General features: G+C 38.1%; 1 protein-coding gene across 23 annotated transcripts in view; it reads left to right on the top strand.

Annotated features, from left to right (window-relative positions):
• Positions 1-26,883, top strand: part of LOC146761029 (uncharacterized) — a 169,970-nt gene extending 143,087 nt beyond the window's left edge. For 10 of the 23 annotated variants that reach the window (XM_085546492.1, XM_085546489.1, XM_085546487.1 and 7 more), the window contains 2 exons: positions 312-391; positions 1,006-1,088. In XM_085546492.1, coding sequence (XP_085402618.1) covers positions 312-391; positions 1,006-1,050 — 125 coding nt within the window. In that variant the 3' untranslated portion in view covers positions 1,051-1,088. Of the gene's footprint in view, positions 1-311; positions 392-961; positions 1,089-1,571; positions 2,792-23,632; positions 23,740-26,332 lie in introns of those variants that run through there. The other 13 variants (XM_085546493.1, XM_085546488.1, XM_085546500.1 and 10 more) reach the window with 4 other exon arrangements.
• Positions 26,884-27,478: the final 595 nt, after the last annotated feature.

Here is a 27,478-nt window from a genome sequence, read left to right as displayed (position 1 = left end):
CCTAATAACATTCCTTGTGACTGAACAGGTGCTTTAGAATGTACTAGAGGTGAGTTCTGTGGAGCTGATTTATTGCACTTTAATCTAGATGAAAATTTCTTTGTGCTGTGAAAAAACCATCAACAATAATGAGCCATAATATGCTTTGCTTAATTCTGTACATACTCAGACTTCAATGAGATTTTTGTTGGAAAAATAAAGCATTTATTGTAGCATTTAGTGTTGCATAATTACCCACCACCAGTGAAAGCATTTATGTTTTTCCTTTGCTTAATGATTTAGTCATATATAACTGTCTGTTTGTTTTTCAGTGGCAGGACTCAGCATTTCCTTTGTGCTGTTCTCTATTTGTGTAATTATTGGGATATGGAATGCACGGAAATTGTCAAAGGTAAGTTTCTCCTTTTGCAGATTTGTTTATATGTGCAATACTGACTGTAGAAAATGAAGTGTCAAATATCCAGTCTTCTTTACTTATCGCTTTGTTTTCTGGTTCTCATTTGCACTGTAGTTGCTTCTCTGATGGGATTGTTTATTTATTTATTTACTTATTACCACTCAATTGCATTCTTAACTCCAGACATTTTGTAATCAGACTTTACCATAGATAACCTCTCTTCCTGGTCAGTACCTGGTCAAATTTTAGTAGGAATGGTTCCTGGTTTGCAGTTTTATTTTCTTTTTAATGACTATTTTTGTCATTAAAAGCCCTACGTCAGATGTGACAGTTCATCTGTCTGACCTACTTTGGATGCTCTTGTAGCCATAGTCTTATAAAGTAAATAGTTGCTAACAAAATATTACATAACTTATCTAATAATAAGAAAAAGTACAGTTGCACTTAAGGTGCAGAAATACGCTACTGTATTATTAAAGCAAGTTAATATAAGGAAAAAAAATATAAGAACAACTATTGCTATTATTATATTGAAATCACTAATCTTGTGTTTGTGTTGTTTAGGTGCATGCTACAGTGATAATAACATAATTGTGTTTCTTGAACAGCAAGATTCATTTGACTTGACTTCTGCCCCATCCGGTGAAGCTTAGGTGACCTTAAGAACATCAAGACATGAGAACTGATGTGAGTTGCCATTTGAAAGAGCATTTCAGTGACAGTGGGAGAGCTGTTGTGGGACCATTTGGTCTGTGTACCTGCATGGCAGAAGTCCTTACTATGGGACTCCAAGTCAGCGGTTTTCCCAGTGAGCATTTCAGAACACTCCAAAATAATCTGGAATGTTAGTTGACAAAAAAGCCCTGTCACCAAAAGAGTCTCAGTCAGTTCCTTTAGGGAAAATATTAAAACTGGGGCAAACACTGAAACCAGGGAGATTCTTAAACACCATCTGATCTGGCATGCATTCAATGTAGTGTAACAAGGTGAAACTGCTGCAGAGTCCCAGGCCTTACAAACTCTTTGCTCATCAATACATATTTCAGACTATGGGAAACAATGGTATTTTTGGCCTTCACTGAGTATTTGATGTGTTATGTACGAAACAATGTATATTGATCCTACTAATGTTCCAGTAATATTTTCTGCTTCTCTTCTCTTACATCTTTTTCAGGAGAAAAGAAGAAATCAAAGTCCTATTGGTAGCTATTTAGAGGGCCCTTCCACAAGGGCAGAATATTAAAAATAAATAAATTATTGAAACTAGAGAGATCTTAGTTACCAAAGTTGACACACAAAGTTATGTCTATACCAGTGAATTAAACTTGGCACACGAATATTGCAACTTTTGAGAGTTAGCTGGAATAATCCATGTTTATGCTTGTGTTGTGCTCTACCTATTGGGAACAGCTCCTAGGAGGCTCTAAGTAAGTCAAGTTACATGAATAAACAGTAGTATTCCAGTTGATGGGAGTTTCCTAGACACTGTTTAATTTATTAGTCTAGATGTATTGCTTTATTGTTTAATGCTGTTTCTAAATGATACATTTGATGTATCACTCATTTAGGGACAGGTATTTTCAGTGATTAATCAAACCTGACTGCTGCAAACTAATTTACTCACTGCTCTGTGTTTGGCTGCTGCATTGTAACTGTGTAAATAGCTGGTCATTTAAATGTAAGTCCTGTTGTCATAAGCTTATTATGTTGTCTTAGGCTGGAGTGTAAATCTATAGTTGAACTGTGTTACAGTTTCTCAGTTTGCAGATGCTCCCATGGAACAGAATAACAGAATATTCTCTCACCTTGACCTTAGGCAAAAATAAAAACATCCACACTGAGTGCAGTGTAAAATCATATCTTGGCATGTACTTCTGAGAAGCTACATAAGTTTAAGTGTGTGAAACCCACGTTGTGACAAAAGTACTACCCAAATTCTGTAGCCTGAACAAAGTTTTGCTATTGTATTCAGCCCATCATCTGTTCTATAGGAAATGGAGTAAGGAAATTTCAGGAAAAGACTATTTGTTTAGAATGTGAAAAATATGTTATTATGTTGATAACATTTATCCATTGAAGTGAGTAACCCTGTCATTCCTCTATATAACTGATATAGATAACATAAACCATGTTTATGTTGCTTTTTATTAGATATTTGCAAACTTATAGGTGACTGACTCCAGTTTTGGAAATGTTTTTGTAGTGGCTGTATTTTATCTGATTTTTTTACAGAACTTCTTACTAGGGGTTTAATATACTGACTGTTATCTTGTGTTCACTTTTTGTTATTGCATTGTTTAATACATTTGTGTAAAATTTCCACTAGCTTGGGTGACCGGTCCCATGAGATTGGATGCTGAATGCTTAGCCAATAAACTGCCAATGAACTTGAAATTATTTGTGTAAATGAAGACTGTGCAACATATGGCTTGACACAAGCACTCTCAAAGCTTGGCCCATCGCACTGCAGTTTCATTGCGTGCTGATCAGCAGAGACTGTCCTTAACATACGGATGGGGTGGATGGCAGTAGCAGCTTGCCACAAAACACTGGGGAGGCAGTATGAAAAAGCAAGTTTAAGCAAAAAGACAGAAGAAAAGCCTGTGGAGAAGGACTTGGGGGATGAGAAGCTGGACATGAGCCAGCAGTATATGCTTGCAGCCTGGAAGGCCGACTTTGATCTGGGCTGCATTAAAAAAGGGGTGGTCAGCAGGGAGAGAGAAGTGATTGTCCCCCTCTGCTTGTGAGGCCCCATCTGGAGTACTGTGTCCTGGGGGACCTGGGGCCCCCAATACAGGAAGGATGTGGAGCTCTTGGAGCAGGTCTGGAGGAGGGCTACTAAGATGATCAGAGGGCTGGAGCAGCTCTCCCATGAAGAAAGGTTGAGGAAACTGGGCATGTTTAGCCTGGAAAAGAGAAAGCTTCAGTGAGACCTCACTGTGGCCTTCCAATACTTGAAGGGAGCATTTAAAAAGGAGGGGGGAACAGCTGATAACAAGGGTGGATAGTGATGGGACTTCTTGTTTTTTGATATGTGTTAGTGATTGATTGCTCACAACAGCAAACGAGCAAAAATTTGGGAGTGGAGATAGGGAATATATCTACTATGCAGTTAAGGGGACAGCAGCTTTGTTGTGTAATTTAAAAGCTTTAGCATTGACTTATTATTTCATTCAAATTGTAACCCTTTGTATAGATTTACTAAAACTTGTTGAATATTAGCAAAACCTGTCTGGAAGCAAGAAACAAAACTGATTCAATAGTTTGCAAACATACACTGATGAGTTCTGTATGCTAATTCTGATGAGGGTGGATATCAGCAGCGCTGTGAATTCTTGTATCTTTCTATTAACTTGAGGTTGTGTCTGCACTGTAATTCCTCATTGTACATTTACATCTCTGGAAAATTCTGGGGTCTGAGAAAGATAATCAGAGAAATCATGTTGAGCATCTGAAAAAAGCTCTGTCCCAGCAGAGCACCCTACGTAAGTCAGGAATGCGTCAGTGTCTTCTCTTTTTGCTGTTTACATGCTGATTGTCATTCAGAGATTCCCCATACGAGTAGAATCACATGCACTGCCTGGATCAGAAAGCTTCTTACACATGAACGTGTGCACACTAAATGGCTGAAGTGTGAATTTCCAAGGGTAAACCAGATATTGTTTTATAAAATTTTATATATGCTGACATTGTTTCTTCCTCATTTATAATAATCGGCAAAATTCTTGTTTTTGCACAATCCATTAATGGAGAAATTCCTTTTAATGTTTCAATGTTAGGCATATTTTTTCAATGAATATAATTTCACTGTTGCATATTATAATGAGTTTGCAAAATGTCCTAAGCCAGTAAAAAATTAGCCTCTGGTTTTTCCTCATCACAGGTAAGCATAGATCCAGTGCCTGCAAGGGATGTCAAATGAAAATCTCTCTCTGAATAACCAAAGGAAAAAAACAGTCCACCATCCTTTGGTACACATTTGCAATTTCAGCAGCAGATGGCTCAGATATGGCAGGGTCTGGGTGTATGAATAGTGATATTGTTATTCATCCATCAGCCTCATTACACCTAGGCAGTCTGTCTGTGCCCTGTTACAGGCACCCTATTGTAATCTGAGAATATGTTTTGATCAAGATGTATAATCCTGGCTTTAAATTAGTAAATTTTAAGGTGGGATTTGTGTGGGGATGATTAACATGACATCCCAAATTCTGATCCTACAGTGATTAGAGGGAGAGTGAATTCATCACTACTGCATTTTGAATCCTAGCACCTTGAGACACTCATGTGGCTCAGAAATCTGGATTTGCTTTTTTATCTGCCTATTGAATTTCAAAACCGATGGTAGACCTTGTTGATTGAAAAATTATCTGTAATCATTGGAAGGATTCCTATAAAAACAGTGACACTGCAAAACGTTTTATAAACACAAGAGGAAGTATCAACTTTGAAACCTGTATATTCAGTACTAGACAAATAGGAGGTTATGGCTAGCTAAATTTAGTAGCTGAACAGAAACAGGACAGAAGAAAGAAACTCGTATAACTAGGGTTAGGGGGTAGCATGTTTAAGTTTTTCAAAGAAGATTATGAATTTACTTTGTTCAAGTTTTGCATTTTTCATACAATCAGGCAAGACTTAGAGCTGTGGGGAAAAAAAAGCTGCCCTTTAAAAGGTAAGCAGTACTTTTGTATATTATTGAACTCTTAAAAAGTTTATTTCAAACATATGTGTGGTACTTTTGTGAAAGAAATAGACATTGATCAACATCTGGGTTTTGTAGTGACTGAAGATTCAGTGTTTGATTTTGGATGTGCTTTTGCAGGAACAATCTGTGTGCATGAAGAGCAACACATTAGGAAGATAGAGAAAGGTTAAGGTGAAGAGGTAGGGAGAGAGAATTCCTTAGTTACTGCTCAATTCAGCCCCTGATTTTAAAAGTTGTTTTAATGTATTCACTGTTGCAGTTTATAAGGATCTTGGGTGGAGACACATCATTTTAAAAAGCCATTTAGGCATTTGAAACCTTTTGTCACAGGTTTGTGTGCTGCTGAAATGAAATTTATTAATATAAAATTGGCACATCTTCAGCAACATGCAATTTTTCCCCCTAAGAATCAAAACTGATTTCTTCCCACTGGGCTCCTGATGAGTTTGCATTGTTGTAGCTAAGGTGAAGAAATTTCATTCTGTTCTTTTTTAGGCTAATCAAGCAAAAGAGAAATGTGATTACTTGGTTGCAGGCTACTTAGTTATTTGTCAGAAAACTTAAATTGATTTTAGAAATGATCATAAGAGTTTCAGTATCTTTCAGTATCTAGATCTTAGTTCTCTTTCACAAATTTTACTAACAGCTGTTCTGGATGGAGTACAGCTTTTTTTCCTATGCAGGTGTATTTGCTGGGAAGCCAGTAGAAGAAATCAAGTACTTTTGTATGTGCTAATTATAAATATGGTTGGCAACACCACTGGATTGCATGCTAATGGGGAAAATAGTTGAAAATTTAACTTTGGATGGAAACTATCCAGAACATCAATAGATGGTTTGGCATCATTTTTTGGCCACAATGATTTTGCTTCTCAGCAAGCTAGAGCTTTCAGTTTGGTGCTCCGCCAATGCCAACTTGGGCCATAGGCCATGAATTCATGGCAAAACTGCAGCCTGTATGCCAACTGAACTGCCTGCTCTCCTCTTGCAATCAGAGTTATGTAACCTGCAAAAATCCTGTCTTGTGAATGCTGCTCTCACCTATTCAAATAATTTACTTGCCCATACAAACATAGCAAATATCCATAAAAGAGTAAAGGAAAAATAGCTTGAATTTGAAATAAAGGTAGAGTTGCTTTAATTTTTTGCCAGTCCTGAAAGAGTTTGTGGGGATTAGCAGCAAAGCCCTTCACTTACTTGTAAATCACAGCAATGTATTGTGTTGGAGAGGTTGTTTATGGCAAGCACAGTTGTCCACTTCTCATAAAACAGCTTGAATCAGCAACTCGGGATATGACTGTGCAAAGCTATCTGATGGGCTGTAGAAGAGAAAACAACTACTGAAAGAAAGGGTGGGGGGGGGGGAAAAAGAAAACAAAAAACAAAAAAAAACCTGTACTTTCCATCTTAATGGCTTTAGGATCTTAAAACTTTCTTTCATTTCTGGTTTAAATGCACAATTATTTCATGGCTTGATGAAGGGCACTCATAGAAGTTACAAGAAGTGAGATGTACTTGTGAATGAGGCCTGAAAAGGTCTTAAAGTCATGAATTGTAGGGCAGTATTGTAATCCCTCTCTGCTCTCCTCCAAGATGTTCATACTAGATTCAAGTATTCAGCCAGCTGAACGGATGGATGCCTGAGACCAATTCACATGGACTTGTAATGAATTCTGTTCGTTGCTCTGTTCTGAACAAAATCCAGACAATTAAGAAAAAAATGGAATTATTGGATTTTATTCATACGCATCGAGGAGTATGCTTTATAATGCTGTTCTCCTACTACAGCACTTCACTCTCTGCCCTTTACATTGCTGCAAGTGGAGCAGAACACCAGGAATTTTCTCCAAATTTCTCCTTCATTTTCCCAAGCTTGAGAAATGGAGCATCATCCCTTTGCTGATGAGATACATTACATGTTGGTGTGAGACTGTGCTGCGTGACTGAGATGCCACAATTCAGTCCTACCTCCTCAGAAGGCGGTGTCTGATGGCAGGATATGTTCTTATGAGAACAGATATGTTTTTCACAGAATCTTCAGTTTCCTGTCAGTAAGACATTAGGTATGTTTTAATGACAACTCCAGATTAGAGGAGGCTCCTATGCACTGAGTATTTTGCAGCTATGTAAATAGTGCCCAAAAACAAACAAACAATCCCTGAAGCTGAATGTCAAGTTAGAGAGGTAGATATAATTGAGCCAAGTATTAACTGAAGAAAGTGGATATAGCAGTGGGCCTTTGGATTCTAGAGCAGGCTTGGCTTTTACTATAGAAAAATTTCATTTGGACTCACAGCTAAAAATATCACTGCTGTGTGTGTACTCACTTCAGTGCAGAGTGAGCCATCAGAGGAAAATATGATCTTCCAAAATTCCCTTGTGTTATTTAACCACACAGAATCCTGGAACCCTTAGAGGTGATGTGGATACAGAGAACAATGCAAATTTTATGTAGTCACACAAAGTACATGACCAAAATGCTTGCTGAATATAAATAATGCAGATACAGATGTCCCCCTTTGCTAAGATGTAAGAAATCAAAAAGTGTAGTTCTAAAATGCAATGTCCAAAAGCTGTGTTTTCAATTTAAAGTCAGAGCTGGGAGCATGTGAATGAAATGGTGAGATTAAGCAAGACTATGGGATTAATACTCTGTTTCAGATATAAAGGCTTTAGTGACAATGTCAGATGCCTGAGGGTGAGAGTGAAGGACAGATAAGATCAGGGTTATAAACAGTTTACATAAACTGAAGAAATAGGTCTAAGAATTCCAGAAGAGTATAAGGATGAAATAGCAAAGACTACAAAAAAGCCAGTGAGTAGAACAGATGGAGGACTGAGATTTGAGAACTGATGCAGCCAAGATAATAAGCAACCAACAACCACAAAGTTGGAGAAGAGATCATTGAGAGGAGGGAAGACAATTGGAGCTGGAGGCTTGACAAGCAAGAGCAAGACAGAAGAAAATGTAAGGGAGATGTTTTGAAGTTGAGTGAAATCATGCAACACAATATTTACTATTTGAAAACTAAAGATGAGTACAGACCAAAGTCATGAATATTGCTTTGAAGTGCCCAAATTTTAGAAAAGACCAGCAAGTTTCAGAATAAGAGCTCATATCTGACCTGATTACTCAAAGCCAACACTGTCCTTATAAAATAGGAAAAACAAAATTGCACTTCAAAGCAATCCTGAACTCAGTGTGTTTTGGCCCAAATATTGATGATGTAAGAATTCTCCTTTAAAAAAAGAAGAAGAAAAAAAAATTGTGCCTTCAGCAGCTTTACAAACACAGCTGTTGGGCATAGGCTTCAATTATATGTAAGTTAGTAGATTGGTACCAGCTTGTGAAAAGATCATTATAGGATTCCTTTTTTTCTTTTTATTTCCCTTGCAGGATTTTTTCTTAAGAGGGAAACCCAACTGAACTGGTACTTTCATCTCAGATTGAAATCAACTCATTAAAAGTTTTCTTTCCAAGATTCCTGGCATGATGGAATAGAAAAATCTTGCAGTCTCTGAATCTTACATAGTAAGTGAAAAAGGAAATAGGAGTTCTGTCCAAAGGGTTGGATGTTACTGAATGTAAGTCTTGTATTTTTTTCTGAATGGTAGAAGCAATTTCTGTGGCAATTTCTGTACAACACCACTGCAGTCTGATTGTGTGGGCATACAGGTAGATTTTAAGATAACAAGCAACTTGTATTTTTTACTTTGTAAGCTTCTTAGTATTTTATCTTTGTGGTGCAATGCAAGCTGGGCAAGTTAGTAATTATCACTATATTCTTATGAAAGGATCATAATAATCTTTCTTTCCTGTTCTTGAGGAGAGTTCTTGCTAACCGTTGGCAGGTTTGCTGGTGGTGGTGCAATTGATGGTTGTTTTGTTTTGTTTTTGTAGCAGAAGCCAGGTTCTGCTTTATCACCCTTTTTTTTTTGTTAACCCAACTTCAGTCCATTCCAGAGAAAAAATATTAAACTGTAGAACAGGCTCACATTTTTGGAAGCTGTTTTGAACAGAGTCCAGTGTGCATGGTGTTCAAGCAGATTACTTCCTTTGCTTCATGAATTAACTGATAAAGTTCTCAGTTCTCACAAATAAAAAATAATAATAAATTTTTAATATAAAATTGTATTGTAAATGACCTATTGTAAAGGACCTTGTTCTTACAAACAAGGAAGGGCTAGTTGGGAAAGTGAAGGTTAGGGGCAGCCTTGTACGCACCAACCCCACTAGCGGAGTCAGGATCTTACATGGAAAAAAGCAGGGCAATAAGTAGGATTGCAGCCCTGGAAGTCTATTTTTAACCTTTTCAAGGAACTGCTTGGATATTATCCCATGGGTTAGAGTATTGGAAGGAAAGGAATCCCGAGAGAGTTGATAGACATTCAAGCACTGCTTCCTCCAAGCTCAAGATCAGTGCATCCCTAGCAGTAGGAATCAGACAACAGTGACAGGAAACCCACATGGATGAGCAAGGAGCTTGTGGAAAAACTCAAGTGGAAAGTCTATGGAATGTGGAAAACGGCTCTGGCCACTTGGCAGGAATATAGGAATGTTGTCAGGGCATGCAGAGATGTGGCAAGGAAGGCTAAAGCCCATTTGGAATTAAATCTGGTGAGAGAGGTCAAAGACAAAAAGAAATGTTTCTTTAAGTATGTCAGTAGCAAAAGGAAGGCTAGGGAAAATGTGGGCCTGCTGCTGAATGAGGTGGGTAACGGGATGTTGTTTAGCCATGGTATTATATTTTTGCTATTTCAAAGAGCTGTTCTCACTGCACTAGGCATATGTCTTCACAGAGTTAAACATTTTGGATCTAAAGTAGCAGAAGTAGAATTCTGTAGTATTCCTACAAAATTAATGGAGGAGACTTTGGAGATCTTCTGGTGACTCAGTTTTTGTCCAAAGAAATTGTAGTTCTAGTAAATATGAGCAGATAATTTGAAACTACATTTTCTGAACCTTTCCCTCATCTTTCACCCAACTCCAAGTGGTGTCTTAATTGAATGTGAGGTAATATCTAAATAGGTCATTACTTCTTCACTAGTGAAAGCAGATTAGAATAGAAATTGGCAAAAATTTCTACGTGTCTAAGGAATTTAAATAACTGTAAAAAACGGGGTGTTGAAACCCTGAGTTATTCAACTGGACGTTGAAGTTTTCAGCTAGGTTTCAAAATACCCGGTCTTGGTGTGTAAGCTCTGCATCAAGCATGCATCTATTTTAGCACATCGGCTCAGCCACAATAGGGAAAAAGGTGATTTTTAAGACAATGAAATATTTCATCATTTACTTGGAACATGCACTTTGTTAATGTTATAAGTTAACATTTCTACATTTACTTACTTTAACTGAACATACTCCTTTTTGGTCAGGGAATAAAAAGTACCATAACCAGATACATTAGAAGTTTTAAAACGCACAGGAAGTGAAATGTAAATAAACCAGTTTGTTTCCACCTTAACTTCTTTTTTTCTATTTCATTTTATCAATTCAGGTTGTTTTGCTTTCTGACAGGAAAAATATCTTACTATTTTCTTCTGCTCCCAATCATTTTACCATCACTGGGAAATTCTTATATTTTACTTCAGGCTGATGAAAATATTTGCAGATGTGCAGAAACGTGCTCTACATATGCTTTAAAGAATGCCTGCTTTATAAGGTGCAGTGAGGATAAGACGATACATAATTGCAGCTAATTTTTTTGGTTGACATGCTTCAGCATCTTATTTTAGGTCTATTGCAATGGTTTTGATAGATTTCATTGAAAGATTTGCTGTTGCAACAGCTTGTTGATCAAAACTGTCTTTTCCTTGGTTGGAGTGGAATTTGGGAATTAAGCAGGCTAAAGAAGAACCCAAATTTCAAGGGCAGATGAGACAGTTGTGTAAATCTTCAGTCATCACTCTAGAGACAGACTGAAAATATGAAAACTGCACAAATGGTTTCATGGAAGATCTTCAAGCAGAGTTTATTGTTTTTGGTTTTGGAGAACTGGGGTTTCTTCATCTTAATCAGATTCTTTTTCTGAGGCACAAATCTTTCTCCTTTCCTGCACAAAACAAAAAACAACCTATTTTTCCCAGCTATACCTTATTCTAGAAATAGAAACATATACACATTCTGAAGATGCGCCACTAAGGGAACAAAAACCATCTTTGAGCTGTCACATCACTGAAATCTTTGGCAAATGCAGGAAAGGAGGAGTTGGAATCCACAGAAGCTGTTTGCAGCTGTGCTTTAAGTGATACTCTCCAGTGATACCATGAAATCGATCACTTGTTAAAGTCTGAAGCTACTTTTTAGTTCAATATTTCATTTAATCAGAATTGCTCACAAAGATGTATAATGTTTTTATACATACATGACAGTTCAGATGTGACTGTAGAACAACTCTTTTTTTTTTCTATGTGACCTGAGTGATTTAGCCACTGGACAGCAACTAATTTGTATATTTAATACAATCTAGAAATGTTTAGTCTATCCATGTAAAGCCTTAAGAAAAATCCCCTCATTTTCAGAATAGTTTCTGCGTGAAATTGTGATGCATTGGTGTAAGTGTTCTTTTAGGGGTTAGTAATGTGATTTATAGCTGCCAACTGAAACATGAAGTGCTTAGGAAAAAAAAGCACATATTTAATCTGCTACAATTTTAAGAGATGCATCTGCAGTTTATTTTGTTGTAGTTTTTGGATACGTACTCAACTTTTTTCTTCAGCAAGTCCATCTTTCTTTTGTAGCTAAGACTGGTATGTAAGCTTACAGATAGCAATGTACAGACCGCATTAGGCAAGAAGCCTTGCAGATAATTCTGACTGGAGATAACCAGATCTGAAGAAAGATGATCATAGAAATGTCTAGGTATAGGTAAAGCCCCATACTAGAGATAGGATAAATATTTTCACTTGCTGCAGGAAGCTGAGTGGTAGTCTGTCTTTCTAAATGTTTTGTAAATATTTGGAACCTCTGCTGTAGTTTCCAAAACAGTTTTTAGAAAAGCTCTTCATACAGACACACCCAGAAGATTGCCAATACTGTCTGCTGTAACTAAATGCAGGAATTAACATTCTTTTCCTGTGTGCATGCCATAGTTGAGTTTCTGGTTAGTTTTATCTTCCTTCTTCTTTTTTTTTCCTCCTTGTAAATCTCCCCCAGTGTTTGTATCCTGTGTCCTATTTCATGAATAGTTTAAGAAAAAAAGAAAATTCAGAAAACATGGTTATTCTGAAGCATTGTGGCAAGACTTGTGGCTACACAAGTAAAACTGGCATTTACCTATTCAGATTGCTTTTTGCACATAAGGAAGTGTATTAGGCCCTCTGTCCATCCTGGGCCAGTTACTGAGGCTGTATGCCCAGTGCACACCAGTTGCAGAGCTGTGGCCACGTTATAGGTCTGCCCTCAGAAAAGGTACAGTGGTTTAATGAGGTTCACCTGACAGCACTGCCCATTCGGTGATGGGGTCACAAATGTAATGGGTACAGGAATAGATAAACTTTAAAATAACTTGTTGCTTTTGTGTGTGTTTGTTTGTTTTCCATGGTGCCATATTTATTAGCATAGGTAAGAAAAGTGTCTTCAGTATGCTTTCCTTGGTGGCCATTTGAAAAAGATAAGTCTGGCCAACAGCTCCTCGAAGGAGACAGGAAGAGCACTATTATGGGGCTGCCATTTTACAGCAGGAGCCGCCATTGTAGGGTGCAACAGACTTGATGCTGCTCGTCCTCCTGAGGGCGAGGAGTGAGAAGATGGAAGCTTACCTTTGTTAACTTGGATCATTTGTTTCATACCACATTCTTTGGAAGATGAATTGAAATAATAGGTCTCTATTTCAATAAGACTCAAATATGTCTTAGGCTTATAAAACAAGATCATAATGCAATGTGCATAAGGCAGCATGGAAAGCTGGGGAAAGAAAATATGAATTCTGATAATTGATCTTGAAATTCTGCAAATATGGTTGCGGTGTGTTTGAAATATCTCCCTTGCTAAAGGAAAGCATTTGAATTCCTTCTACCCAATTAGAATTTATGACTGTCTAAATATGCCATGTGGGTGAATTACAGGACGTATGTGTATGTTAAACTGGTGACTGTGGAGAGTAGCAGTGATATACAACTTACAGAATAATTGTCAAAATCAAAAGCTGATGTGACCAGTGGACTCTAATAGATGTAAGTAGCCTGAGTGCTTGTCATCTATCCACATGATCTTAATGTTGGCAGCCTGTTGAAAGTGATGCGTGGGAAACCAGTGCAAAGTGCTGATTTATTTTATGCTAATGGGGAAAAAGTCCATATTGTTCAAATTAAATCCTAAAGCAGAAACAAATCATCCAGCCAAGCCCATCCTATGGAGTTTCATTGAAACAGTTAGTGGTCTCTTCCGTGACCTCAGAGTTATAAAAATTAAACAATGTTAGGGGGCTGCCGTTTTCAAGTGCTTCTGTCTGCTGAAAGCGGCTGAGATTCTCTTGCAGATGGCTATGTAAGTTAAAAGCCAAATGGAGAGATCACAGCAATTAGTGCACATTGGCTTCTAACTGCATCAGAGTGAATAATGTGGGAGACATGAGCCAGGACTGTGCCTCAGTCTGTGTTTTTTCCCACCAGAAACCAAGTACCAGCAATTCTTTTCAATTAGGAGGGGGGAAAAAAAGAAAAAAAAGGAGGAAAAAAAAAAAAAAGAATTAAAAAGAGGAGGGAGAATTTCCTGATGCTTCACTTGAACAAAATAAAAGAGATTATGCAAAGATGGGAGGAAAGAAAAACTATTTCAAAAGGAAGAACAGCCTGCTTCACGGCTCTGACTGGATTTGTTGTACACTTTCCCTTCTACTTTCACCATATAGAGCCTACCCACAGACTCATTGCTTGCTCATATCCCACTTTTTTTTTTTTTTGTATGTTGCCTAAGTCCTGGAAAAGCATAAATAGGACTTCGGCATTTTTACTTAGAGTAACCAAAGGGGAAAATGGTTTATCATCTGAAAGTTTCCTGAGGAAAAAATGGAGGGCCAAAACACAAATTCACATGTACTTCTTGCTGGAGGAGCTCTTCCATGTAGGAGCTATACCACACAACATCAGCTTCACTAGGACTGCTACAACATTATGCAATATTAGGTGCCTTTTCCATCACTACTGAACATCTTTCTGCTTTCCTGAAGGTATGTAGCTATTCACTGGAATGACTTGGAGCAAGGAAATTGCATTGGAAGATAGTGATCAGAGAATTAGTCTCAGTTTTCAAGTCAAGAAATGCCTCTGATGAATGATCAAATGCAAAACCATCATTTTTTCCTTCAGGTCCTTTTCTTTGTGGGCATGCAAAACAAAGGCAAAATGTTAAATCACTATTGTTCAAGTCAACATTCAGCTTTTGCCTCCAGCGAATGGAGTGATATAAGTTTGATTACTTCATGTTATTGTTATTGAGTGACTTGTCATTAGCATCTAGTGACTAGTAATCTGTAAATTGGTATTTATTCCATTGGTGCTGCAGTGAAAAATTTATTCCTGAAGAAAATGAAAATGTAGGTTGCTTTCTGCACTGTTGTAGCTTTCTTGAAAATGAGGAATGAGAAGCCTGCAACTAATACATCAAAACCAGAGATACTCCTTAAAGTTGTCTGAGGAGAGAGACTCAGAGTTGGTTCTCAGTAATCTTTGAGAGCTGTCATGGGGGAGGTACCTGAGGAAGAAAAAAATGTCATTCAGTCCTGTCAAGAAGGGCCAAAGGGAGAATAATAGAGAACTACAGGCTGATCATCCTCACCCTGGTCCCTTGGGGAGGTGGATAGAGCAACTAATCCTGGAAGCAGTGTCCATCATGAGCAGGAAAAGACACTGATCAAGGATTTATGATGGGAAAGTCATCCTTCATCAACCTGATAGCTACCTCCTTTGTGATTATTGGCTTGGTGGAGGAGATGAGAGCAGTGAATGCTGTTCAGCTTGACTTTAGTAAGGGTACTGAGACTGTCACCCGTAACATCTTCACAGACAATCTGATGAATAACAGACTAAATAAGTGGACAGTGAAGTGGACTGAAAACTGGCTGAACTGCTGGCCTTGAAGGGTTGTGGGCAGTATTACGAAGTCAAGCTGGAGGCCTGGCATTAGTGGTGTACCCCAGGGATCGGTACTGGAGCTGTGTCAGTGCAGAATAGAGAAGAGTGAAGCTTGATGGCATCTGACAACTACATGTACACACACAAGGTTGCTGAAAGGACACAGAAACTGAATCAATGCCTGGAGGCACAATTAAACTACCTTAGGATTTAGCAATATAAATTATTTCAAGTGAAAGTTATAGGGTCAAAGGGGAAGCAAACTTGGTGAAGAGGAGAGTCTCAACCTGACTGGAAGCTTCTGAAGGAGTAGAAGAATTTTATGCCAGTGGTGTAGGGAGCCTGCTTTGGCAGGGGGGTTGGTCTCGATGATCTCTAGAGGTCCCTTCCAACCCCTACAATTCTGTGATTCTGTGATGCCAGCCAGCTATGAGATCTGGTGGCAAAGGTAAGAGGCCATGGAGCTGACCCTTGACACAAACATTTGCAATTGCATGGTGTGAAACCTCCTGTGTTGCTGGCAACAGAAAGGCAGGGAACCTGCCATTGCTGATGCCAGCAGCCAAACCCCAAAAGGACCTCAGTTATTTTTGAATGAGATTGAGATCTTCTTGTATGTGTCAGGTGTGTTGACTGAGATCAGTTGTGTAGAGAGAGGCTAATGTCACCTGATGCTTTGAGACTGGTGGTGTGGGCTGTTGATTTGAAAGGATTTTACCTTTTGTTATACTGTGTGGGCTACCCAAAATCTGCTGTGATGGTAGTTTTGATTCTTTTTACCAATGCTTAAACATCTGCCAAGTCTCTTGCAAAATGTTTCTGACTGTTAGTAATCTCACAGTGTTTTTTTCTGCCCTGCTGGGATGACGCTAACTAGCTTGGTTTTCTTCTTTATGTTTTCCTCGATGTGTTCCAAATCCGTTTATCAATGCAGAGACGTGAGGTCATTGTAGTTGGAACAACTCCCACTGGGGGGCAGTGTTGACTGCTACAATTACCGTCAATTCCGATTAGCCCAGGACTTCCCCAAGCGTCGTTTGGGAAGTATTTTGTGATATTAGCATGGCACTAAACATACAGACATATGTCTCACATGCTTAGACCTCACATATAAGAAATAAACTTTATTTCCCTTCAGGAATGGTGCGACTGTTGCCTTTGTGGCTGTATCCAAAGGATTTTTAGTAGCTGTAGTATATCCCACCTATCTCACAGTTTCTATCACCTGGTTGAATCTATTCTCAGTGTATCTGGTATATGCTATGGATAGATAGTTTCAGGTTCTTTGGCCATTTTCCCACTTACAGAGAACTACAATGACTTTAATCATACAGATTGCTAGTAAAAAGGAATAGCAGTTATTTGTACTAGCTGAAATAGGTTGTTTTGATAAACATCAAATGTCTGAGCTTTATTAGCTGACTGTTCCTCCTTCTCATCTTTTTCCCTCCAGGACCAGGCTGTAACATGTGTCGTGATCGCACCTGACTTGTAGTAGCTTGCTCTGTCATTATGTCTCTCTTCCAAAAATCTTCTACTTCAGTTTCAAAGTTTTAAAAATTTCAGCCTGATATGTAATCAGGAAAGCTGCTTTTTCCTCCTTAGTCACATCATATGCCACTGTTTGCATTATTCTTCCATATTGCCTAGTTTTCTTAGTAGGTAAAAGTTTCAGCTGAGCATGTTGCATTTAGGCTACCTAGTGCCTCACTGTGTATCTCTACCACCTAAGGCATATTTCCAGCTGATGAAGGTCCAGCATGGCTTTTTCAGGACCAGGATTTGTACCTGGGGATGCAAATCTAGAAGCACCTGGTGCTTTATAATGAGCAGTTAGATGGTTGTCTTGTGTAGCCGGAACAGAAAGCAGAAGAAAAGAGCAAAACCCAAGGGAAACCTTGTCCTGCAAATCTTTTCAGTATTACATGATCCTGAGATGTGATCCAATTCCTTAAAACTGTACTTCAATGAATGGGGATGCAATAACATATCATAACAAGTCTTCTAACATAAGACAAAGTGCTGGTGACAGTGGGTTAAAAACATTTTAAAAAAAGGAAAAAACAAAAACACAACAAAAACCCCACACACTTAACATTTGTGCTAACTACTTTAGGGCTGAGCTCCTTCTTAATTGCTCTTTTTATAGTCCTACCAAGTAATAACCCCAAGCCAGTGAGATGGATCAACTTATTCCACTGTGGCTTTGAGTGTACCACAGTAGTTGGAGTGCAGTACCCACACAAACTGTGAAAGCCATAATCACCTTACACCTTCAAACACTCTAAAAAGCAGAATATTTCATCTTAACAAGCAGTTCAAGTGTTACGATCTATTGCATTCTCCAGGTGTTAAAATATCCTGCATTCAACATGCATCATCCTGGGAATTAGCAGGTAGAAAATAGTTGCAAAAAACAAGGTGTTTTTTGTTATGTACATAGAGAGATTGAGAGAAAGATTCTCAGTAGCAGTATTAATTGTTCCTGCAAACATTTTGCTCCACTGTGAGTGGTTCTGATATAATAAATATGCATATCTGCGTAACACATCTACTAAATTCAGTAGCCAGTACTGCTTAAACATTCTCATAGCTGTGACACTTACGGTTCATTTTCACCCTCGGTAACGTTATATTAACACGTCAATGCTAAGACCAGTTTCTCCCAGCAGCAGGATTCTCTGTAAACAGAATTAAACAGGATCTGTACTAAATCAAGTTTTTTTTAGAAACTATTCATTGGATCTTTATTTTTGTACCCACTGCCAAGTCAGAATGTTTTGAGAACTATCAAGTGAGCAATGAAAACATACAGTGGATTTTCCAGGTGGGATTTTACATACTGTTAATGCTCAGGATTTTCAGTAGCAATTATCACTAGAGAACCAAGAAGTATTTCTTTCTTGTCATAGATGGCTAACTGCAATGCAGAAGTCAAAAGCTTATTTTATATCTTTCCATTCTCCTGTTGGATTTGGTTGGTATTTTAGTGCAAGATCTTAAAGACCTCTGTCCATAAAGAAACTGATAGCACACAGCTATGCCAAACTGATCTCAGCTGCTTCTGCATGGCAGTGCATGGCACCAAAGGAGCTGAGGGACGGTCACATATGCGCCTTCAGAAATCCATTCCATTCTCTGGAAGGCTGGGACAGACCCTGGTTGTAGTTTCAGGCTGGATCTCTGGTTTCTCATGAACCCCTAAGTGCATTGCTCTTGTCCTCAAAGAGCCTACTTTTCAGATGTGATTCCAGAAAATATATATATATATATATATATATATTTTTTTTCTTTTTACCTACAGAAAATCATATTCACAACAAGATCTCGCATGTCAGTTTCCTTACCAAGCTTACTCTTAGCTGAGAACAAGATCTGTTCCCTTCCTGGGTAAGAATGGACAGATTCTTTTGCTGTCACCCCAAGTCTACTCATGTATTTCCTTGAGCCATCATTTCAGGTATAACATACCCCTGGTCCTGGGGTAAAATATAACTTACTTTCATTTAAATGAGGCCCAAAATAAGTCTGAATCCCTTTGAAGCAATATCAGATGTCTTATCTGTGGCCTTATTTCAATCCTGTTTTTAGTTCAGTGGCATAGATGTTAATCTATCGTAAGATTCACTGTACATTCTTACTCTGACACTATCTCTTCTCTTTTTTGATCTGCAGGGGATCCAAATGTCCTTCCAACAGTGCTTGACAAGCTAGACTTAGCTGCTTTTTAATTACTGTGTGCAACTGCTTCACAAAGATAATCAATTCATTATGGTTATGAGTTGTACGACCATCAGAAATAAGCCTGCACATTAAGCTTCTCTTGCCAAAATCTTTATGAACCTATACAAAACTAGCTGTAATCAATGAAAGAATTGAGTGGTCCATGGACTAGTGGCCCAGGACAACCTTTTCCTTCATTATTTGGAGACGTGGCTTTCCTTTTATAGCCAAATAAGCATTTTAAACCAAATAAGCATCAAAGGCTCACAGAGTTGGAAATAGCATTTTACATAGGCTTATGTAGATTGACTGCAGTCATTATGAAAATTAATGTGGTACTCTTCTTGCACTTCCCAGTTCAGTATTTATTATAGACTGAAATGCTAGTAAGTGAAATGTTATGAGATTCATTATGTGTAATTTTGTAGATTGTAACTAAACCATTGACACTCAATAGAAATTTTAAATACAGTGTTTTTTGTTATACATGATATTGAATATAATGTGTATGTCCAAGATAGTTCAGTCACGGTTATGATTCTGTTAACAATGATTAAGTGTGAAATAAATTTTCTATTACTGTATCACTTAACAAATAAGCTGCAGAGACTGAGTTCTAATCCAAGAAATATTTTCACATATGCAAGGAACAATTGCTAAGTACTGATGAGCTCGCCAGCACAGAATGACTGTATGCCAGAAAAGTAACAAATGAAACCCTGCTATATATATATATTACTGTATGAACCATTGGGAATATCCAAGTTCTGGGTGTTCCTAACTGGATGCCAGAGATCTTGCTTCCTTCATGGTGGTCAGGGGAAGATGCAGAGCACTGCCTTGCTGGCTTGTACAACTGAAAGAAAGATGTAGTTTTTCTCCTTTAGATAAGCTGGAGAACATATGTTTTGCAAAAGGAGGAGAGGGCTGGAAAATCAGCATGGGAACAGCCAGTGTCTTGATTTATGCAACTCCCTTTTGAAAGAAGGGGTAACTCCTGGGTTCAGGCAGAATTTTCAGGACATTTCTGATACAAAACCAAAGTGAGCTCAAAGCCAGAAGAAATTAGTTCTTTAAAACTTCCTCTAACTTTTAGTATGATTATTACATTTGTTGGGATCTGTGAGCTGAAGTGAACAGGAAAACAGTGCAGTATCACTATTTCAGGGCTGAGAACCTGGCAAAGACCTCGTTGCTCTCCACAGCTCTATGGTACATTCACAAAGCACAGCGAGACCCGAGGGACCTCTGTGCTGTCGTCCAAGCTCATCAGTGGGTGTTACTCCATTTCAAATCTTCCTCTCTGTTAAGCCAAGCAGAATCTAAGCAGAAAGGTGCCTGGCCCCTTGCCCTACCGTACTGCTTCTTGATCTGTAATAACTCATGTTTTTTGGACCTGGCTTCATATGGTTTGTCTGCTTGGAAAGAGAGTGGGTGGCAAGTTCTGTACTTGTTAAGCTCTTAAAAAAAGTTATGAACACACTGCAAAGTGCTGTTGAAATGTCCAATTGTGCAGTTGTTCATGCGCCTTGTTTCTCCTACCCCTGCAGCTATAGGCTTACAGGTCAGTACCAAGGCAAGTGTTACAGGATCTAACATGAGACCAGCTGTGGAACTACAAACAGGAGAAGACATCTCAAACACCAGCTCAGTCTCGGATCACTTTGACATGCATTGTCAAGGATGAAGTTTTACATGTGCAGTCTCAGAAAACAGAAAGGGTATAACATTATGTATAATGTTCCTACTCTGTAATTTTTCCCAAACCACGTTTATTAGCCAAGATTCAAAGTTGGTAGCATAGACTTTAAGTCATTCTTAGGAAATAACAGCAGTGCTGTCACACCTTCAGTTCAGATAAAATAAAGTGAGTTCTGCTCTGTGGGGCTTAAAAGTTAAAAAATGGAGACAACTATTGAAGCTGGAAATCCTAGCTGAAGTATTAGGGACTGTGCTGAAATCTGCATTCCAGTAAGCATAAATGTTCTCTGCTACTCAGTACAATGCCCCTTTTGGGTCACTTTTAAAAAGTCTGATGTTGTCTGATCATTTACAAGTTGTATTAAATTGTTAATAAGTTCTGGACAAACTTTTTTCTTGATCTCCAGAAGCTTCCAAGTTCAAGTGCCAGTGAACATGCTTTAGGTCCTGTACTATTGGGAATCTCTTGCCCAGGTGCTTTCTTGAGCAGAACTGCTTATGAAGATGAGCAAGGATTAAGTGGCTGAACATCTGATCCAAATCTGTTGTTTGAGCACATAGAAATATTATTTATAATCTACAGAATAGAGAAAGGGGTGAAATGTGTCTAGCAGGATGAATTTTGAAGTTCTGAACTTGGAATTTTACTGTTACGATAGCATTACTCTCATGCAGGTGACATTTGGCTTCACAAGTGATTTATTAAAGCCAGATTTTGAAGCATCAGCCTGGCCTGGTTGTAATTGTGTCTTCAGAGACTGCAAGCAAAAGCATTTACTTTGAAAAATGCTGACAACTTTTACTGAGGTTGTCATTACAGTAAGTTACTTATGTTATATGCTAAGAAATAACCCAGAGCTTTGTGGATATACTGTAGCTATAAGTCCAAAGCAAAAACAAATTAGAACACTCATTTTTTCTTGAAGTCCTATGAACATATCCTTACAGTTTCCCATGAGGCTTTGGAAAGATATTTTATTATGACTAAGTAGGAAATGTCTAGATTTTCAGTGCTGTTTTAGCCTATCAAATAAGTACAAGCCTACCATTAGCTGCCACCCAAAGTCAGATCATCCATAGCATGCCCACTGGCTTCTTGTGGTGCTCCTAGGAATAAAATCCAAGTGCAGATATCCAATTCTATATCTACAGTCTACACTGTAGACTTAAAATTGCATCTTATCACAGGCTGTCTGCTAACAGTGAACCGCAGCACCAAATCATGATACAGCTCGCTGCTTTAGTTATTAATGCAACTTGACCCCAAGTCAATTTTTTGTAAAAGATCTTAGAAGTTAGGATTATGTAGTTAGACTATGTTTTACTAAACATAATTATTTTGCTTTGTGGTAAATTGTTCCTGAGCTGTGTTTTATTTTTCATCTATCTGTATTTGTTCCCATTTGATAGCCCCAGGATCTGTTCCTAAATTCTCATTGCCCTTTTTCAGAAAGTATAGTCCACGTTCCTAAATACTGGATAGTACCTGTTAGACAAATTCATGAGCAAAAGTTGAAGAGAACAAAGTATAAGATTTTTCTGAACAATTACAAATGTTATTTGAATAAAAATAGAGTATGTCTTTTCTTGAATGGATTGAGATACTCTTAGTTTACCATCAGAGGATGTCTCCATTCATGTGCTGGAGTTCTGCCTACCACAGAGCATGAAGGAAGGACTTTTTTTCAAAGGCAGAAAAGTGACAAGATGTTCCTTTATGTGGTGATTAAGTCGTTTAGGTATGGGCAGAATAGCTACGTGGAGTTGACAAGTGTAGGAAAGCTAAAGAATCTAACATCTGTCAAAGCTGATGGCTGTGGGAGCTGGTTATGATGTGAATGAATTGAGGTGAATTTTTACTTTTATGGGTAATCACAGCTTGAACCTCTGATTAATCAGCTGAGGCAAGTGTTGGTCAGCTGCGGGAGCACAGGTGAGAGTAATCTGGCTGTGCTCCTGGAAGGGGTGAACCTCGACTCCACCTCCTCTAGACCTCATTTAAGGGCTGACCGCTACTGAAGCAGCATCTCTTGGAGATTGCTCCTTGGTGGAGATTGCCTCAGCTTTCTGGTCAAGGTATCAACATTGGTGAGTTTTCCTTTGCTAATAACCTTTGACTATTTACCACCATCTTGGTTAGCATCTTTATATTAGCCATCCCTACGTTGCTCTTGCAAATTATCTATGCAAATTATTAAAAAGAACATTGTTTAACTGCTCTTTTTACTTTCAATTGACTAAAGCATTTATGAGTACGATCTTGACAAAATGCAGGTGGAGAAGCACAGGTTCATGCCTTCATCCTATGTGTATTTTTTCATATGTTTAACACAGCTAGCTTTTGCAAATCTGAGAAGTATTGCACAGTTCTATTCAGCTGTAGGCAGGTGGCAGAGTGGCCCCAAGAAAGAAAATGAAAAGAAAAAATAATTCACAGTTTCAAGTATCACTAAGGCTGTGTGTGCTTCTTGGTATGGAAGTACAGGTCTCAAATAGCACTCACTCTCTGCAAATTCTGGAACATAATTTAAAAAATACAGCTTATTATTGAAGAAGAGAACATGAACTAAGAATATTTTATGGTTATTCATTTAACAATAAGCAACTATTACAAACAAATCCATTCTCTGGAAGATATACTGATATCCATACTCTGAAAGATATGACCAAATATTAAAAGAACTAAATGCTTTTTTTTTATTCCCATATTGCTACAACATCATGGTTAATTAACACCTTGAAATATGGTCTCTTGGGCTGTTAACCATCTGTTACGTTCTCTTTGTTGATCCTTCTTTACTGTTCTTTCGATCTCTCATTACAAGCTCTGCCACAATAAATATTCCGAATATTACCCACATCTTGGAGAAAAATGGAAGGCAGAGGAAATTATAGAGAAAAATTCATCTAGAATTTTTGAATTATTTGGATTGAAGGAAACACATCTGAAATAAATAAAGCTTGCCTGAGTCAAATCTGACTAATATTAGCAAATGAGCCATTGTCAAATCCTGTGTTTTAAATTGCAGGTTTCTTAGGAAGCTTTGAAGAAGTCATCTTTTCCTCTGACTGTCAGTGAAGTATTACCCTGAGAAGATGTGGGTAAACAGAATGCAGAGCAAACCCTGGACAGAAGGTAAGAATAAAACCTGACTAAGAGAATGGTCCAGAAGGCGAAAGATACCTGGCAGGATAAAATTCATAGGTAGAGATGACATCTCCAATAAATTCAAGTGAAAATAAGGAAAAGTAGACAACTTTGGGCATGCAAGGTGTATGGGAAATTGGTAATCAGAGCCTGAACATCTGATTAATCAGCTGAGGCAAGTATTGGGTCAGCTGTGGGAGCACAGGTGAGAGTAATTTAGCTGTGCTCTGGGAAGGGTTGGAGCTTGACTCCACCTCCTCTAGACCTCATTTAAGGGCTGACCACCACTAAGGCAGCATCTCTTGGAGGTTGCTCGTTGGTGGAGATTGCCTCAGTGGTTCCCAGCAGACCGAAGGCTTCCATATGGGTGAGTTTTACTTGTAAATAACCTTTTGGGTATTTACAGCTACCATCTTTTCATTATTGTCACCGTATACAAGGAATTACTGAAAAACAGTTTGTGTGCCTGTAAATGTATCTGATTTTTCCAGCTACTTACCAATACTGCCAATATCTTCACACCACACAAAGCTACAGCAAAATACTGCAAAAATGTCTTAAACTTGCACAGAAATGCAATGTTTCTCTCTAAAAGAGGCCTTAAACTCCAAATGTAAGGCTTATTTGACTGTAAACAGCTGACATCTAGACCCCTCAATTAGAAAATACTAGGCATTCATCTACAGACACACAGATAATTTCTTTTAATCAAAATTATTCCAAAATAATTACTAAATTAAATGTGTAATGCGAAATGGAAAGTGTGGGATTAATGGGAATTGAAACTTAAGTTTTCTTGTATAGAAAAACAAAATAATAGAAGATGTTAACTGTAAGGTCTTCTTGGTAGTCCTGCATTAAGTGCAGCTACTGCTTAATATGAGATGTTTTTCTCATATGGGCTAGTAAATAGCTTTTATGAAACCTTGATGAGATGAAAATAGTTTCACACAGCATGGAAAGTCGTAGAAAATAATAAACGTTGCAGGTTTGCTTATGAATGCAGACTTTTAGTTAAGGGATTTGCTGCCACTTCATTCCTGAATGCTTTCAGGGTATTTGGTATACAGATTTTTATCTCATTAGCTCTGGTAGTGAATAAATTGCTTTTCATATTCATTTATATGCTCTAAATTGGAGTGGTTTATAGCCTGAACTCCAGGGATGCTTCCCTGAATATCTCTCTGGCGAAACCAGCTTGTAAATTACAGTTCGGAGTTGTTATTACTGTTCAAATGATGTAGAAGACTAGTAAGAAAACGTTAAACCATTCACCATATCAGCCACATCTTTCAGTTGAACAGGAATTATGGCTTATCTCAGCTTTGAAATAAATCTGCACCAATTGATTTACTCTAAGATGGGCCACCTGCCATTGCAGTGAAGAGTTTTACTTAAAACCAAAGCAATTTCGTGATGCTGAACATACAAACATCTGAGTTACTAAGATAGTTATATAAAGTTCTAATTTTCTCTGTTGCTTCAAAATTTTTGTTCCTCTTTTCTTATGTTCTCTGCATTGTTGAAAATAATTCCTTGTTTGAAAGAGAAGGAAGTTAAAAAAAAAAAAAAAAGAGAATCTTTCCAGGCTTTCGGGGAGTTACCAGATAAGCTTCATATTTTGGTTGCCAAGTGCATAGTTATTTAATCAGAGCACATTTTGCCATTACATGTAACACAGTCAGTAAGCACCTGTGGAACCCAGCTGTGCCAAACTCAGAGAACAGGTTTAAAACATCATTTGGAAATTGCTCTTCATCTACATAAAATCATCTACATAAAGCATCCTGAATTGAAACCTGAAAATAACATTTGTCAATGATAAAAATAAATGGAAACAGTCTTTTATATAAATATTTTTGTTTTACTGTTTTGTTTTAAGTTTGTTTTACTGCATTTGCTTTAAAATTTGTTTTAAATTTGTTTTACTGCATTTGTTCTGAGTCTGCAAATTTTTATGATAATTTTGCATTTGGAGTCATTGTCCCAAGAGGAGTAAGCTACCGTTTCAAAGACAATCTTTGCTGCCTTGGACTATTTCATTTTGTAACTAGCACCTAAACTCCGAAGGTTAAAAACACTGACTCATTCAGTAAAATCCCTTTCCTCCTGCCTCAAGTTTGCCCAGTCAGTGGTGACAAAAGTCATACCCTTTTTTCTTTAATTGCCTTCATCTGTTTGAGAATGCAGGCAGAATCAGTTTTAAGAGGAAGACTACTTGCAGAAGACTCCATTAGTTCCTTATGCCATTGTTTTGGTAGTGTGGGTAAAAACAAAGTTAAGTCAGTCATGTAGCACTAGGAGAAAGGAGCTTTGCCTGGACAGCAAGATGCAACGACCCTTGTGAGCTGTGGCACTGTGCTGAGAGCAGAGTGAGGTTTTTCTCCTGTAGCAGTTTGAAAACTTAATCATGAAATAACTTGGTATTTGTTCCTTTGTTATAATTAAGTGTTGTACTTTGAGTGCCATGTTCAAGGATTATAGTTCTGTATTAAAGCTAGGAGACAAATGAATGGCAAGGAAATAAATTAATGACTAGCCTTCAGTGGAGAGAAATATGGCTTTTGTTCCTAGTTTTCAGAGTTTTTCAAGTTGCTGATGTAACTATTGGACCTATTGATTGTCTGAGAAGAAAGGATTAGACACAAGTGGGATTTGTTAAAACCACACATTTCAGATATAACAAAGTAAGTCAACTGTGAAGCTGCAGAAGTCAGGACTTCCAAGAAGTCTTTGAAAATAAGAGATTATGTACTGCTCCCATAAAGAAAGCGTGTCAAAAAGAACAAGATTAGTCAAATGATTTTAGGCATCAGTGCGAATAGAGCATTTTAGGTAACTAGATGATGCTACATAAATCTGTTTGCTGGTTCTCCTTACCTCTGTAGGTCCCACTGTGATGCTTCTAAATCTGGATGATATATAAAGCAAAGCACTGACAGTGCCCAGGTGTAAGAGACATCAGATCAGACAGTGGGGTCTATTATGCATCTCAGCTTTCTCTGGCAAAGTGGAAAAGGAGGAAAGGGGTGAACAGTGAAGCAAGAAGCAGAGGCTCTGCTGGAATTTAGAACAAAGGGGGGGCTAAAAGGGGGATAGTTAAAGGTAGTTTACAGAAAATGATTTAGTTAGTTAGAATAACAAGGAATGGAGACAGTGGGTCTGGGAGAGCAGGAAGGATGCAGATAAGGAGTGAGATCTCCCTGAGACCTGTCAAGGAGGGGATTAGATGTTTTAAATATCAGAAGATGAGTTGCATCTCCCTGATAAGATGGGCGATAACAAGAGGGGGGTCTGCATGATAAAGAATTATTGAATATGTATCAGGATTATGGGAAATCATTGACTATGTATGAGGTGTACCTATATCTGTATCACGGTTTTACAAGTCGGTGTGCAAGTTTGGAGGAGCTATCCCCCATGCACCCGGCGCTGCGCAACGCTGGAATAAACATACCTGCTTTATAACCCATCTCTGGATTATAGAGTTTGATTCCGCAAGTCAGATCTAGCAAAGAGAGATGGAGCAAGTGACAAGACTCGGAATTTTGATGCAAACTGTTTACAGTGATGTTTTCATTTTGTTAATGACTCACTGCCCCGATTTATGCTTTAATGGAAGCTGCCTCGCTTAGAGATTCTCACTGTTTAACTGAGTGAGATCGTTCCCAGTAGAATGGCTTGCAAAGCTCCTCTGGTGAAACTAAAGGCTAAATAAAGCTTGATT

Source organism: Coturnix japonica, chromosome 4, assembly GCF_054131305.1.
Source record: "Coturnix japonica strain WE chromosome 4, WE-NBRP24, whole genome shotgun sequence".
Taxonomy (NCBI): domain Eukaryota; kingdom Metazoa; phylum Chordata; class Aves; order Galliformes; family Phasianidae; genus Coturnix; species Coturnix japonica.
This window is presented reverse-complemented; position numbering and strand designations above follow the sequence as displayed.